Here is a 14,800-nt window from a genome sequence, read left to right on the forward strand (position 1 = left end):
CGCCAGTCACCCAAGACATCTCAATCGCTGCTTTTCACCGACTACACACATACGGAACGGCACTCGCTTCACCCGTCACCCGTCACCCGTCGCCCGTTACCGCGCGCACCCCCCTCGACCTCGCCATCACCCGTCTTCCTTCCGGCCAAGCCCCCTTTCTGCTGTGTAGCACGCGTCTTGGTCGTTCACCCAGCACCAGCACCCAGGACCAGGACCCTGATCCTTTGCGGCCTGGATTGTTCCCGTTCGACCTTCGGCCCCCCCCCCTTTGTTCTCTGGTCGACCGCGATCGCATTGTCTTCCGCACCTCGTCTGTTTACCGACGGCGGCGCTGCGCTGAAGTCTCCATCGAGGACCACCATCTTCCGCTCTAGCAGCAGCGCAGATAATCTCTAGCCCGCCATGACTCAATCGTAAGTTGGCCCCTCCACGACCTCATCCCCAAGGCGCTGGCCAAGATGCTAAACAGACGCGTTCGTGCAGGTTCGGGGCGGCTTTCCGCTCTTTCTGGCACACCATGACCAGCAACGATCGTCGTACGTCTACCGGCGCCCAACTCCCGGAAAAGTATATGGACATGCATGCTGACAGACTTCATCACTAGATTCCAGCTACGATTCCCCCTACCGGACAGGCAGGCACATGCCGCTGAACAGGCAATCTACACTCACATCGGTCGCCACGGCCTCTGAATCGCGCGCCGACATCACATCCCCCTACGCCGACGAGACCGGCCGCTTGTCGTCAGTCGACACATCCACGGCCTACATGGGTGCCGGTATGCCTGCACCATCCCCAGTTTCTCTCACAAGCCCCGGGTCGAACGGGCCCTACTCCCCCGGATTGAGATCCTTCCACGCAAAGCAAGGCGCCAATGCCGATGGCTTCGAAACCATTGCCAGTCCAGGCGAGATTCCCATGCAGTCATTCGCCGATGGCCTCCCCCCCGCACCTCCTGTCGGCCACTCGTGGCAGCGGATAGACAACTGGGCCGACGAGAATTACCCCGAGCTCTACGACCAGCTCTGCGAAGGCGCAACCAGCAATGACATGAACGAATTGGAACACCAGCTAGACTGTTCGTTGCCGCAGGACGTTAGAGACTCCTTGATGGTCCACGACGGTCAGGAGCGAGGTGGCACACCAACTGGCATCATCTTTGGCTCCATGCTGTTGGACTGCGAGGAGATTGTCCAGGAGAGGGACCAGTGGTTGAAGGTGAACCAGGAGTTCCTGCTGGACACCAATGTCGCCAAACCGGCCGTTCCTTCCAAGGCCTTCGGCGGTGGCGGCAGCAACCACGCTTCGTCCTCGAGGTCTGGCCCCGGGTCAGACGCGGGATCCATAGGCTCGACCTGGCGACAAGAACTCATGGCAAAGCAAGACTCGGTGCCCCAGGGCGCCATCCAGAGAGTCTATGCTCATCCGGGTTGGATTCCCCTGGTGCGCGACTGGGGCGGCAACAACCTTGCTGTGGATCTGGCCCCTGGCCCGGCCGGTACCTGGGGTCAGATCATCCTGTTTGGCCGTGACTACGATACAAAGTACGTCGTAGCCAAGTCGTGGGCTCACTTCATCGCCTTGGTTGCCGACGACTTGAACAGCGGTAGATGGTTCATCGACGAGGACTCCAACGAGCTGAAGTTGCGCGAGTTTAACAGTAACCGCGTTGAACCTGCTTATTTCGAGATTCTGCGATGGAGAATGGACCAGAAGCATGGCCGTGGAGCAAAGGCTGCTGCAAAGCGGAAATCCATGGTTGTTGGAAAGGGCGCTGCTTCACCCACGGCTTCTCCTTACGCGAGCCCAGTCGACACGAACGGCGAGGCCCGTGGAAGATCTCTCCACAGACTCAGCAGCCCCTCACCTCTGGTAAGCCCCAACCGCCCGGGCTATGGCAAGTCGAGTCCTCTGGCTAGGGTCACCGAGGAAGGCACCACGTCGGCCCTCATTGAGCCAGCCCTCGTTACCAACGGACTCCCGGCGGCTAAGTTGGTCGAGGTCGAAACCCCCCTAGCAGCGGATGAGGCAAAGCCTTCGCTGCTGGACAAGGCCCCCAACGGCGACGACGCGGGAAAAGGCAAAGAGAATGTCAAAGTAGAGACCACCCCGGCGGACAAGAAGGACACCGAGGAGGTTGAGGAAGGCATGAAGACGATCGAGATCTGAGCGGACTCGGTACGAGTTGCGGCATCAGAGGCGTCGATTGACTTGGTTGGATCTCTGGATCCCAGGCCCTCCTACCTGCATGATGTATCATCTACGACATGCCAGAAGGGACCGGCATAATTTGTTTTCAGTCTAGAGGCGGCCATTGGAAGCAATGATTGGAGAGCCCTTGACTTGAGCTATACTTGGGGACGTTCTCGCCGCCATGGAGAGAATCAGCAGCAGCATTACGGTCGACTTCCTATCCAGTTCTGGGAGCATAGAGGAATCAGCGGTTCGATTCTGTTCTTGTACTAATATCTTGTCCTCGCGCCGCCACCCTCTCAACTCTTGGCCCGTACTGGTTTCTCCCGACGCTTCATCACAGTCACAGCAGCAGCTGCAGGGGTGTTGAAATCGGTCGCCACGCCACCATTCTTGAGAGGGAGGAGTTCTTAGTCCGGCTGCAAGGCGGGCAGCAGCTAATTAGATGATGAGCCATGACGCTGCGCTCGGGGATGCGCCAGCAGGCAATGAGTTGGGAGCGGGCGAGCCACGGCTTCCCATCTTGAGGGCGTTATACGGAGTCATGAGTTATTACACACAAAGGCGTTGGAGGGGGGCGGTACAATAGTCTCAGCGCCAAGAGGGCGAGACACAGGTGATACAAGTGAATTCAAGAGCATAGCATGCCAGAAATACTCGATTGGAGAGGTCTAGGTATCAGGGGCTTCGCCCCCCAATAATACGATACATCTTCAGTTCAATGTCTGCTCTTGAACCTTGGCGCATCCCGTGCCCTATGACGAATGCATGGTATGAGCGTCAGACTGCGGGTCTATCTGCTTGGGGACTGAGCTATGATACTGTATAATGTAGACCGCTTGAAGACATCTACACCCCAACGCTCTAAAGGTGTTGCCTAGAACATCAGCGTAGGTTTGTCTTGGAGGTTGGAAGGTTTGATATGGGGTGGCACGTGACAGCTGCTAGCGTGCCAAGGCCGCGTCGTCATCAGGCCTCTCCGTCCGCTGCGACACCAGGCCCCTGCGGCTACCAGCTGATGAGAGCTTCAGCCTCCCTCTAGCTCCCTCCCTCCAGCCAAGCCGACAACGACAACAACCAGCTTTCTCTGCGCCGACCGACTCTCACCCGCGGCCCAGCACCACTGCCTCGAGACTCTGCAAACGACCACGTGCGGCCCGTTATTGCCGTCTGATTCTCGATACCGCGAAGAGAGCGAGCGAGCTGCGCGCACCGTCGGCCCACACACAGCCTACCCGCCAACATCATGGAGGAGGACCGTCTCTGGAAGTTCCGCCGGCCGGAGTGGCTCAACAGCGCCTGGGTGCGCAACGGAGGTGTCTACGGCGCCGGTGCTCTGGTAAGTCCTGTCTTTCCCCGGGCGCATGCTTTCCTGTATCGCGGCCTCGCGCCGTCGGTTCCTCCCGGAATCCCGACCACCACGCAGATTGACTGACACACGCCCCCCCCCGGCTCAACAGTTCTCCCTCGCCTTCTACGTGCTCCTCGACGCCGCCGTGTGGTCCAAGTCGGCGGCCAACGGGTCCGACGTGCACGTGACGTTTGTCGACTGGCTGCCGCTCATCTTCAGCGCCCTGGGCATGCTGATCATCAACAGCGTCGAGAAGGCGCGGCTGTCGGCCGACTCGTTCAGCTACTCGGGCTCGGGCGTCGCCTGGAAGGCCCGCGTCGTGCTGTTCCTCGGCTTCGCCGCCCTCGCCGGCGGCATGGCCGGCGGCGTCACCGTCTTCGTCCTCAAGTTCGTCGTCCCCAGCGTCCAGTGGCCCGCCCTCGGCATGGGCGTCGAGAACGTCGTCGCCAACGGCCTCGTCGGCCTGTCCAGCGTCGTGCTCTGGATCAGCCAGAACATGGAGGACGAGTACAGCTACAACCTGGCGTTGTGAGTGGTTGGGTGGGCCCGCTATCAGGAACGGGCAATCAGGTAAGGTGGGTTCCAGTGTTAGTGGAGGAGTTATCCTACGGGCTCTCCTGCGAGAAGAGAAGTGTGTCACATTTATTGCTGTTTCAAGTGCCAACGACCCTCCACGTCCGGCGGCAGAGGGTTCATTTGTACATTACAACGAGCGGCCGGGCAATTAAGGACCTTTATAGCATGAGCCTCGGGCAGGGAACCATCCAATTCAAGTCGTCGTCTTCTTTGTTCATCCAGCTACGTTCTCTCTCTGTGTCTCCCGTAACCGTGGCTGATAAGCAGGCACATGGCACAACGATGTAGATCTCATCAAGACCAGCTTCAACGCCGATGACGCCGATGGCGACGGACTGTGGCGCTCTACGCCCAGAATGGATAGATATATTTTCCATTCATGTCAGTACCTTCGGGACGCACGGGGCCGAAATAACTGTTGGGGATATTCTCCTTCTTGTGGGGGGTCATATCCTCAATCAACTTTTTCGGTGGTCGACTCACGGTGTACACACCAGGCAAGCCTTCGACCACCATGACATCGGGGATGTAGTGCGCCTATCTCTGAAAAGTCAGTCACACCTTTCTCTTCTTCCTTCGGCGCCTGTGGAAGGAGGATTTCTATAGCTTTGAGCAGAGCAGAACACCACAGAGGAAACCAAGTGGAAACACGAGAAGGGGCGAGTAGACAACTTACACCACCGGCGCACAAGTAGCCCGGGTGAGAGGGATGGCGGCGCCATCTGTAGCCCGCCGGGCACGGCGCCAGCTCGCTGGCCTTCTGCATGGCCCAGATGTCCAGATACTTCTTCCGCTCGGCGCTGGCGTTCTGATACTGCAGGTGCTCCGCCGCCGCCTCCAGGTCCTCGGGCTTGGTCCACGCCGACGCCATGTACCCTCCGCCCGGCGTCGGCACCATAGACGGCATGGGCTTGCCCGAGAGCGCGCTGACGCTCCCCGGCGCCCTGCTCCCTGCTATCCCCGCTGCGGGAAGTCTACTAGCGCCGGTGGCCTGGGTCTGCAAGAACATGCTAGACGTCGTGGCGCCTGTCTCGGGGATCACGGACAAGGCGTTGACGACCCTCATTGGTGTTGCGGACGGCATCGTGGTTCCGAAGGCGCCTGCCGATGGCGATGTCCTCACATAGGTGCCCGCCGTCGACGATGTCCTGACGTAGGAGCTGAGCGGCTGCTGTGCCATGTCGGCAGTTGACAGACCGGGGAAAGTGCTGGCAGGAAGCGGCACGCTGGACGGTCCTGGGGCTCGGCTACCCGGCGCCGCGAAGCCTGGGTTCACGGATCCGGGGGCCCGACTTCCCAGTGGCACGGCCGATCCGGCAGCCCGGCTTCCCGGGACTGCCGATCCCGGTGGTGCCATTGTAGCCCCTGGAGCGCGGCTGCCTAGGGGAACCGCAGATCCGGGTGCTCGGCTTCCGGGGGCCTTGGATGGTGTTGACATTTTCTTCAAAGTCTTTCAATGGCAAACTTCTCTATCTTCTGCTTGGGTTTCGTGGGTTTATCGCGTAAGACGTCCGACAGGCAGATGATGTGATCATTGAGGATGCAAAGGATTGGGTTTCTTTGAGCCGTGAGAGGCTTTATAGATTAACACGTTAGGTCGATGAGGTTCCATCATCCTGATTCTGCACTTGCGTAACCGTCAAGACTCGTACGTGAATGATTTCAAGCACCATAATACGTGTGTTGTGCTTGGTATAGGGGTGATGTGATGCGATGACCCAGTAGCGAAGATACCAGTGGCATCTCTATGAAGTTTCAATATTTCTCTTAGTAATGGAGGCGTCTACGGCACTTCTTAGCAATCTCTTCTAGCTACTCAAGTTATTCTGTATCAGATGCCACTCGATCACAGAAATGCGGGTACATGACCAGCAGTTGGAAAGTGCTACTGTCCTTTTCCAGTCCACCTCTCTTTCCGTCTCACTCACATCCCGTCGTGAAGAAGAGACTGTTGCTGCTTCTTGAATCTTGACTCTCGACATGTTCACTCTGGATCACCAGATCACAACTTCAACCTTACCAACTGATACATTGCTGCGAAAATAGTCTACTACCGCGGATCCATTGATCCGCCACATTTTTCACCCATATCACCAATGACACAACGACTAGTGTGTTGATCTAGAACATGATGTCGTCGACGGACTCCCCTAGCAACGACGGTGGCGATAGCGACCTTTACTGGACACCGGTAGGAGACCACGAGAATGCCCATTGAAGAGCGGCACACTGATATGTCGGCGCCGTGCAGAAAGAACGGGAAATCATGAGCACAGTCAGATTCTGCAACTAGGAGTTGGCTTCTTCCGCTTCACACATGACTTACGTCCTCCGAAACCACATGCTTATGGTCTGCAAGTACGCCGTCATGGCGCTCCTCGTCGAGCCGGAAGAAGAAGCAGCAAAAGCTTTCGAACTTTACCTTTCAGAGAAAAAATCAATGTGCGAAGCACGGCAGCTCTCCATTCGGTTTGGAGATATGATTCACGACTTCCAAGTCATGTCTGTGTATCGCTTTGGCTTGCTCTATACCCATGACGACTGCAAGCTGAAAGGCACAGACGGGGCACCAGGGCATGTAGGCGGCAACAATGGGTCCGATTGTGGATTCATGGAACAAGGCGAATCGCCAGGAACAGGTCCGTTCAGACGTGATATAATATACAGATCTAGCAACTAATGCTCCTTAACAGCCTCATCGACTACGCTGACTTGGGAGTCGAAATCTAACAATTCCAATCAATGCCCTTCGCCGCCCGACCCACGAGATACGTTCAGTCCATATACGTACATTAACCTACCATCACGCTGCAGGAATGAAAGACTTCCATGGCAGCCGCGAGCCGCGAGCCATTCTCTAAAGGTACAATCTGAAGTGCCCACCCACTCGCCACCCGATCAGGAGACGGTAATGCCTTCGATCCCACCGAGAACGGTTCAGTATCCTCTGCTCTCCAAAATGTCTGTTTTCGATACGTTGATCGGTTCTCGGCCGGGGCAAGCAAGCCATGGAGAACATGAATATGATTTGGAGTTGAAGCTTGACTCGTTACCGTACAACGCAATCGACCGACTGCCAGAAGCTTCAGAAAGGCTCGATACTGCCTTGGACATTGATATGGCGCTAGAGACCTCATCAACAGCCAGCAAAACACTGGGTCTCTCAGCTGGCTTCTCTTCACGCCAAAGTCATTCTTCTACTACCGATGAGTCGGTGGCAGTATCGTCTAATCAGCACGCCTTAGCAGAACCTGACAGGGCACTGGAAGTCTCAGCATGGCGAGAAAAGATAACTTCAACAATTGGGCCAATAATGCGAACCATCCACATGCTTGAGCTTGTATCCCAGAATAAAAAGAAAGACCCGCTCAAGATTATGGATGCACCAGATATCTTTATGCGATCGAACACACGTGAGCGACGTATTTTTCTTTTCAACGTTGAGTACGAACTATCAAAGCTGCGGGATTGGGAAGCTGGGTTGCAACGTGAGCGCTCGCCAAAGCCACAAACTCCACATCTTGAAGACTTCAATACTATGACTGAACTGATGGGTATACAAGAATCATGGGGCTCCTTGATTCAAGCTATCAAAAGCTACAGTCAGCGACATCTTGGCTTGGGAAACGACATTATGAGGAGAATGAGAAGATATGGGCATGATACGATCGCAGGTGAAATGCTCTTCTTCGACTGGGTCTCGTGTGAGCGGCTAGTCCCCTACGGTTTCAACCCTGCGCCGATGCTGGATTTGATCGACTCGGCGATGGAAGAGAACACTTCTGCCACGGTTGTCCGTCACTCTGACGGGACCAGATCTCTCAATTGCATCGGAATCAATGTAGCACATTCCTTGATGTATCCTTCCTGCATGTCCCGTAAGGTCAGAGAAATTGAGGACTGGCGTTTTGGCAGACACAAGTGCCGTTGTCAAGCGGGCAATTAATAACAAAAACTACACAGGCGATCATGAGAGTACAATAAAAAACTCTACAAGGTCCCGATCGGATTAATATATTATTATAAATTCATTTACAAACTTCACGTTTTCGCACGCAATCGCTGAGAGGGCACTTCCGTTCCACCGTTGTATTTTGAGAACTACAATACAGTAGATTCCCAACTCTGGGCTAGGCATATGCATTGCAGTGACAATCGAACATGGATGCCCGCTAAAATACCAATGGAACAATGTGCGCTCAAAGATTCGAGTCTCACTGAATTTTGCGATTCACATCACTATCACATTTCGCAGCGTTCTTCATCGATGCCAGCCAGAACCAAGATTCATTGCAGTGTCACCTGAGTTTACAAATGAACATAACTTGGCAGACTAGTAGTCGTCCAAGTATCCTCTAAACTTCTGAGAGTTGACAATAGAGAGTCGAGCAAATTTTACAGTTGAATGCACATTGTTGAGAAGAGACAATAGGGGGGCGAAAAGGGAGAGGCCCCTGAACGCACCCCAGTCAGGGCTATTGCATAAAACGTATTTTATGCAAGGTGCGCAATATTCACAAATCGAAGATTTAGTACCGCACACACCCCCCATAGGTAACACACAAACCCTGCATCGTGACTACACTCTTTCTGCAACTACTTGGATTGTCTTGAATTTCAAATCACAATGTCAGTCGATTCTCAAATTAGCACCGGGACGGGACCCGCTGCCCAGGATGCTGTTGCTCTTCACGAGCAGCCCAAAATATCGATCGTGGTCGAATTCTCGTAAGTCCTTGATTGTTCACACATGGGAACCCCCCTGCCGAAGGGATCCCATCGCGATCAACTTCAGATTCATTTGCGTCGTGAGACGCCTTCCAATCGCATCTCGCTGACTTCAACCATAGGGGCGGACTCGAGATGCTGTTCTCAGACCAACGGCGCCATTCGCTGTCAATCCCAGCCGTTGACAAGGATGGCCGGCCAGCGACCGTTGCTTTTCTCATAGACTACCTATGCCGGAACACGATGAAGGACAGCCGCCAGGAGCTGTTTGTGCTCGAGGACCATCTGTAAGTCCCTTTTCACGCCCGTTGTGGGCCAATGGCTCGCGGCCCCCATCTCGGTTGCCCGTTGGGGGCGTTGCATACGGGGCGACTGCTGCCCATCTCTGCGCGCGAGTGTGGCAAGTGAGGCTAACCACGGGACATACAGTCGGCCAGGAATCCTTGTCTTAATCAACGATGCGGACTGGGAATTGGAGGGAGAGGAGTCCTATGAGATTCAGAATGGTGACAACATTCTATTCGTCTCGACGCTGCATGGTGGTTAGCTCCTGCAGCCAGTCCAGCCATGTTTTGGTATCGCGTCGTCGAATGATCGCGGCCTGTCTGTGGACGCGAAGGCACGAAGGATGGGGGGATGGGCTGCGCCTGGCCAAGGCCCAGGTCGCCCGGTATCCGACGCGATGCTGGACAGTTACAACGCTCGGAGGTGTCTTTCCAGCGGCCGCACTTGAAACACTCTCGATCAGGTTTGGGCAAGGCGATGCCGTTATGAAAGACAGTGTGTCATTGCATGCGACTACCGCCGCCCGTCTCATATTTGACGGCGCCCCGGCTGATCCCGCGCCCTATCGATCTCCCGTATGTAGAAGGGGGGTAAATCCAAGGCCAGTGTATGCTTGGCCTGTCAGGCCATAGGCTCTGGTGCAGGTGCAGCTGTAGATAAGAAGGCTTTCGGCAATGGATTTGCCAGGGAGATGACTATGTGTGAAGCGAATGTTGGGGCAGGTATGCCGTTGGCGGTGAAGTATTTGACTCTACATAAATCATGCAGTTATGCTGCTGTTTTGGGCCAATCAGCGCCAGAACGCGCCCTCCAGAACTTTTGCAATGTGCATATCCTATTAGGGCGGTGAGAAACACGAGGCAGCCTTGTCCTTGACAAACTCCCGTGGCAATGTGAGTCCGCCCTAAATAATGATCTACTGTTTTGTGGAAAGTATAATGCATTTCGAGTGTAAGAACAATCTTGCGAGTGGCTGGCAGGCTGGGACCTGCGACCACCCAGCCCTCCGTGGCCACCTATGGCACTTGGTTCTCCCCTGGATAGCCGTGGCGGGCTGGAAATAGATCCTTGCATCTCTAGGGGTTTGCTAAAGCTGAAAGGGGCCTTTAGTGAAATTACCGTTGAAAATGAAGAGAGGGCATCACCTGGTCCGTTGGACGCAGCAACTCCGCTTTCACCTGCATTCCGTGATCGAACACTTGCATAAGCCCCGAGCTACTAACCGCCCTCGATAAGGCTGGGTCAGGCCCTCCTGGCCCTGTCTAGTCCTGGTGACCGGGTAGCCGTCACCGGTAGCTTCGGGCAATAGTGGGTAGATGCAGGCCTCGACGATCGGATCGGTCTCCGTTCCTACAGCCTGGATCCCAACAGATTATCACTAGCGCATGTTCAGGAGTGTCTCAAGTATGACGTTGCGGTGTATGGAGGGGTCTCGTGCAAGCCCCGTGGATTTTCACGTCGGAAGCGACAGGCTACCTTTCCATATACGTATTCCTGCGATAGTGGCTAGCTATAGGCACCCCGTGCCATTGCGAATGCAAGGAAGCCTAGTGGTTCTGCTAAGCCCAAATAATCTTGCGCCCAACTCCATGATCCCAGGGTCTAGAAACCCGACATGCTGACTGGTATACCAAACTCCTCCTTGACCGCTAAAACGTAACTATGCCCGAGTCCAGAGCTGCGGTAACAAGCGAGTGTCGCTTGAATATAGGACCGCTTCCACCTTCCCCATCCCACAAGAACCCAGATCCCTGATGCCTCGCATTCTGCAATACCCCTTGGGCCATCACCTTTGGCCACGTCGCAAGGCCATCGGTCCCGATAACATAGCATTCGTAGTGGATATCCTGCCAGGCTACATCCGCAGAGAGCCAGACAGAAAAGATGGGGGTAGCCAGGGTGGAAAAACAGACTTGCCGAGCCGAAGTAAATAACAGACTTTGGATATCCGTATTAGAAAGCAGAGCTCCGACGTACAGTGGTTAACTGACTAGTCTGGCATAGGCCAAGACCAAACCGCAAAATACAGGAAAACAAAGCAGGAAGAAAAACAAAAAGATTTGTTCAGACAGCCTCTCCCATCACTCGCCGCCGAAAACTCGGCTCATGTTTTACCGCCGCGGCCCGTCTCTATGACGCCTCTAAGCGCGCACTACTTGTAAATGCATTTTCATCAGAAAGCCACCTAACCGTTGATTGTGTGTGTGAATGTGTTTGTGTTTGTAAATTCAGAGATCTTTGCCGCCGAGTCCGTGAAATGTCCTTTAGGCGAATCAAAGGCCCACGCCGTTTTGCACTCTTGTCGTCAAACACCAGCATGAATTTCGTTGGGTTGTAAGAGCAAGTGGCAACTGCTCCTTTCCGATTCCAGAACCGCTGATATCAACCCGCGGTTTGGGTGACTTTTCGCTTGTGTTGCTCTTGTTGATATATAAATAGAAAGAGAAAAAAAAGGACGATAGCAAAGCCACAGCAGCAGAGTGCTAAAGGGCAAAATCGTGAAAGGGGCCACTCCTTATCTAAGATTTTATGTCGTGAAAACGTGTAAGAGAAAGATCGTGTCAACCTCAGTCATGGGGTATTTGCAAAAGAAACGCTTGGCAGCGTATATACTTGTCATTTGCCGTTGGGGCGGGCTTCAGCGCGAGAAAAGATTTCGTCAGCGTGAGAAGCTCATTGCCCATTGGTGTCGTGATCGTGAGAGTCGTCATTGCGTGTGTGGTAGAGCAAGCGCCTCGGTCGTCGTTAGTACAAACGTTCGCGGAAAGCTAGGCCGCGGCTGTGGTCCTCGTCATACACACTGGTGGCAGGAGTCCCCAGGGTACCGGTGGCACTGCCGCGCGACATGCTCTCCTGGTCCATCTCGTACATCTCGTAGCCGCGAGGAACTCTGTCAATCATCATGTTGTAGGAGCTGTCGCGAGGCATGGAATAGTTCCAGGCCTGCATCTGCGGCAGACCATGCTGCGGGTAGTGCTGCATCTGCGAGAAGTGCTGAGGCTCGGTGTGCTCCAAGGGGGGAGTTCGCTGCTGGGCCGGATACGCACTACAGTCAACCTGGAGAGCAGGAGACTTGGACGCGCGCTTGCCGTTGATGGTCCTGCCCTTGCCGCGACCTTTTATCCCCTTGTTCATGTTTCGGTAGATGTCCTTGAAGTGGTTGAAGAGGGTTCGTTCTTGGGGATCGGTCAGGTCTTCGACTGACGCCTCTGCGAACTTCTTGGCTAGGGCCTCCACTGCTTCTTTGTGGAACTTGTTTTGGTGGGACTATTCACAGCTTTAGCTAATACATCCAGACGGATGGCTAGGAGAACTGATGCTAACCTTGAGATTACCTCTTTGGCTGAAAGGCTTCCCACAGCCGTCAATCAGACAGTGAAACCTCTTGTTGGGGTCATGCACCGCTTTGTGGGCTCCGAGGTTTCCTCTCTGAGCAAAGGCCTTGTCGCAGAGGTTACACTTGTACGGTCGCTCTCGTGTGTGTCGTCGGAAATGGGTCTGTAGTAACTCAGAAACTTCCCCTCTTCGACGTATGATAAGCTCGACTTACCCTGTAATTGCCCATTTGGGAAAACGCAGCTTTACATCCTTCCCATCTGCAAACCTGCAGCTGCAGTCAGAGGCGGCGCCGACGATCTAGAGCGGGTGTGGTACTTACAAAAGGCCGTTCGCCCGTGTGGGTGCGCATGTGGATGGTTGTGTGCGTTGTTTGGGCAAATCGCTGCTTGCAACCTGGCCAGGGGCATTTGACTCTCTTCTCCTTCTTCCCTCGGACTGTTTTGCAAGACTTGGGTTTGGGGCTTGGTGGCCTCGATCCACCACTGGACGAAGGCGTGTGCATTCCCGTTTCCGAGTTATTATCCGCTTCGTCCTCGTCCTCGTCTTCTCCGCGCTGGATGGCCTTCATCATAATATCGACAGGACTGTCATTCTCGTACTTTACTGGCTCAGGCTTGGTAACAGCTGGGCTTGCCACGTCAGGGATTGTGCTTGGCTTGGTTTCTAGCGGTAATGAACGTTGAGGAGCTAATTGCTGGACCTCGTACTTCATCGTGGGAGGAGCGTGTCCTGAATCTTCCCTGTAAACAGGTTGCGGATCGCGCTTGTAGGAGATTTCTTGACTCCTGTCGCTGAGAGGTGAGTGGCTCTCGGTGTAGGACCGATATGGCGGCATGACCATCCCATTTGGCGACGCTGGTGCGTATGCGTGCACACCGAACGTGTTCTGGGGGGGCAAACTTGGGACAGGAGCCATGCTGTACGTCGTCCCCATAGGATACTGTTCGTGGGGTGCCCGCTGAAGAGGAGCCGAAACTGGAATACTTGAGCCGTAATGCACAAGTCCAGAGGCGTCCATTGGTGTATAGTCAGCACTCTGTTGGTACGTGCCGTGCCATCGTCCCCAGTCTGCAGAAGCTGGATGTTGTGTCATTGTGAATATTCCGAACCAGGTGGGATACCGTCAGTAGTTTGGTGAGGCTATCGATTCATGAAGGCGCGGCAGAACAGTTGATGACAATAACAGTATATACGCCCCAAGTCGACTGTCTTGCTGAGCAGTCTCAAGAACTCGATAGCGAAGAGTACAACAGTAAAACAAAATGCCAACGGATAAGAAAAGGAAAAGTGATGGTCAGACTTCGGAGAACGGTTGTGTTCAGAGTCTGGAGTGATCTTTGGGCAGATGGGTTCAAGTGAATCAAGAGAAGGAAGCAGATCTGGGGAAGGACTCATATGTATACCGCCGTACGACCAAGATGGGCACCAGGATTAAGTCAGCTACGATGAGCCAATTGGGCTGCCACCCGGGAAGATCTCGCTATACTATGCAAGCCATATTGCGGGTCCCAGAGACTTCATTTGATGTTGTATATGGATGCTTAGTTCTGAGGCGTAGGCTGGTCGAGTACCTCTCAGATCTCAGTTTTCCGCTGAACCCTTGTAGCTGCAGAGGGCAGGGAGGGTACGTAGTTACCTCTCAGTAGAGCGACATTTCTATTTGAGGCTTGAGCTTTGTGCCCACCATGACACTCAGTGACAGGTCGAGACACCAATAAGTGCTAGTCCGGAAGATGCCCGCCTGCGAGTGTGACCTGTCATGGATCGCACATAGCAGGTTTACTTCACTGGGCAGTTCAGACGTACCCTAACCAGCGTAGTTTCTCTTCAAGACTCTCCAGAAAAGATTTACTTCCCAAGATGAACATCTTTGCATCCTGGTCCTCCGCGTTGAATGTTTCCATCGACACGAAATCCACAGCGTATGAGCTTTGTGCGGGAGAGACACACAGGGATTGAGACAGGGGCGTGAGTGGGTGTGGGTGACGCAGGAAGAGGGCCTACCTATTGTCACCAGTGCCTTGTTGATGACGATAAGCGAGACGACCATGCTTGCGAAAGGCTAGAATGCCAGAGATGGCTGTTGACCTGAAAACATAGTGAGGATTCTGGGGCGGGTTGGTGAGACATGGGAACCCTTGCTGAACCCGCTGAGTCGTTCCATGGTCCTAGGGACACACGGGGCGTAGAGTGACTTCAACCCCCTGGTCCCCAAGCGGCTAGAGGTAGATCAGCAGCCGGACCTCCAAGTTCCCGCACACTAAGTATGATGGCTTTTTCAAGGGTACCCAAGTTACGTATTTCCAATTCCCGGGGGCTTGACGGGAA

General features: G+C 54.4%; 5 protein-coding genes across 5 annotated transcripts; 3 read left to right on the forward strand and 2 right to left on the reverse strand.

The window, feature by feature from the left end:
- Window positions 1–402: 402 nt before the first annotated feature.
- Window positions 403–2,169, forward strand: JN550_006707 (uncharacterized protein; the record flags this gene model as incomplete). Its single annotated transcript, XM_049318476.1, has 3 exons — window positions 403–413; window positions 484–536; window positions 605–2,169. The coding sequence occupies 3 exons, from the start codon at window positions 403–405 to the stop codon at window positions 2,167–2,169; spliced, it is 1,629 nt and encodes a 542-aa protein (XP_049171276.1).
- Window positions 2,170–3,439: 1,270 nt separating this feature from the next.
- JN550_006708 (uncharacterized protein) lies at window positions 3,440–4,076 on the forward strand (the record flags this gene model as incomplete). Its single annotated transcript, XM_049318477.1, has 2 exons — window positions 3,440–3,532; window positions 3,654–4,076. The coding sequence occupies 2 exons, from the start codon at window positions 3,440–3,442 to the stop codon at window positions 4,074–4,076; spliced, it is 516 nt and encodes a 171-aa protein (XP_049171277.1).
- A 389-nt stretch (window positions 4,077–4,465) lies between these two features.
- Window positions 4,466–5,558, reverse strand: JN550_006709 (uncharacterized protein; the record flags this gene model as incomplete). The annotated part of the gene is made up of 2 exons (XM_049318478.1): window positions 4,466–4,657; window positions 4,797–5,558. The coding sequence occupies 2 exons, from the start codon at window positions 5,556–5,558 to the stop codon at window positions 4,466–4,468; spliced, it is 954 nt and encodes a 317-aa protein (XP_049171278.1).
- Window positions 5,559–8,747: 3,189 nt separating this feature from the next.
- Window positions 8,748–9,395, forward strand: JN550_006710 (uncharacterized protein; the record flags this gene model as incomplete). The annotated part of the gene is made up of 3 exons (XM_049318479.1): window positions 8,748–8,848; window positions 8,971–9,135; window positions 9,278–9,395. 3 exons carry the CDS (start codon window positions 8,748–8,750, stop codon window positions 9,393–9,395), a joined length of 384 nt encoding a protein of 127 aa, XP_049171279.1.
- Window positions 9,396–11,878: 2,483 nt separating this feature from the next.
- Window positions 11,879–13,565, reverse strand: JN550_006711 (uncharacterized protein; the record flags this gene model as incomplete). Its single annotated transcript, XM_049318480.1, has 4 exons — window positions 11,879–12,400; window positions 12,458–12,631; window positions 12,684–12,737; window positions 12,792–13,565. The coding sequence occupies 4 exons, from the start codon at window positions 13,563–13,565 to the stop codon at window positions 11,879–11,881; spliced, it is 1,524 nt and encodes a 507-aa protein (XP_049171280.1).
- Window positions 13,566–14,800: the final 1,235 nt, after the last annotated feature.

This window comes from Neoarthrinium moseri (assembly GCF_022829205.1).
Source record: "Neoarthrinium moseri strain CBS 164.80 chromosome Unknown scaffold24_Wmoseri_CBS_16480, whole genome shotgun sequence".
Lineage (NCBI taxonomy): Eukaryota > Fungi > Ascomycota > Sordariomycetes > Amphisphaeriales > Apiosporaceae > Neoarthrinium > Neoarthrinium moseri.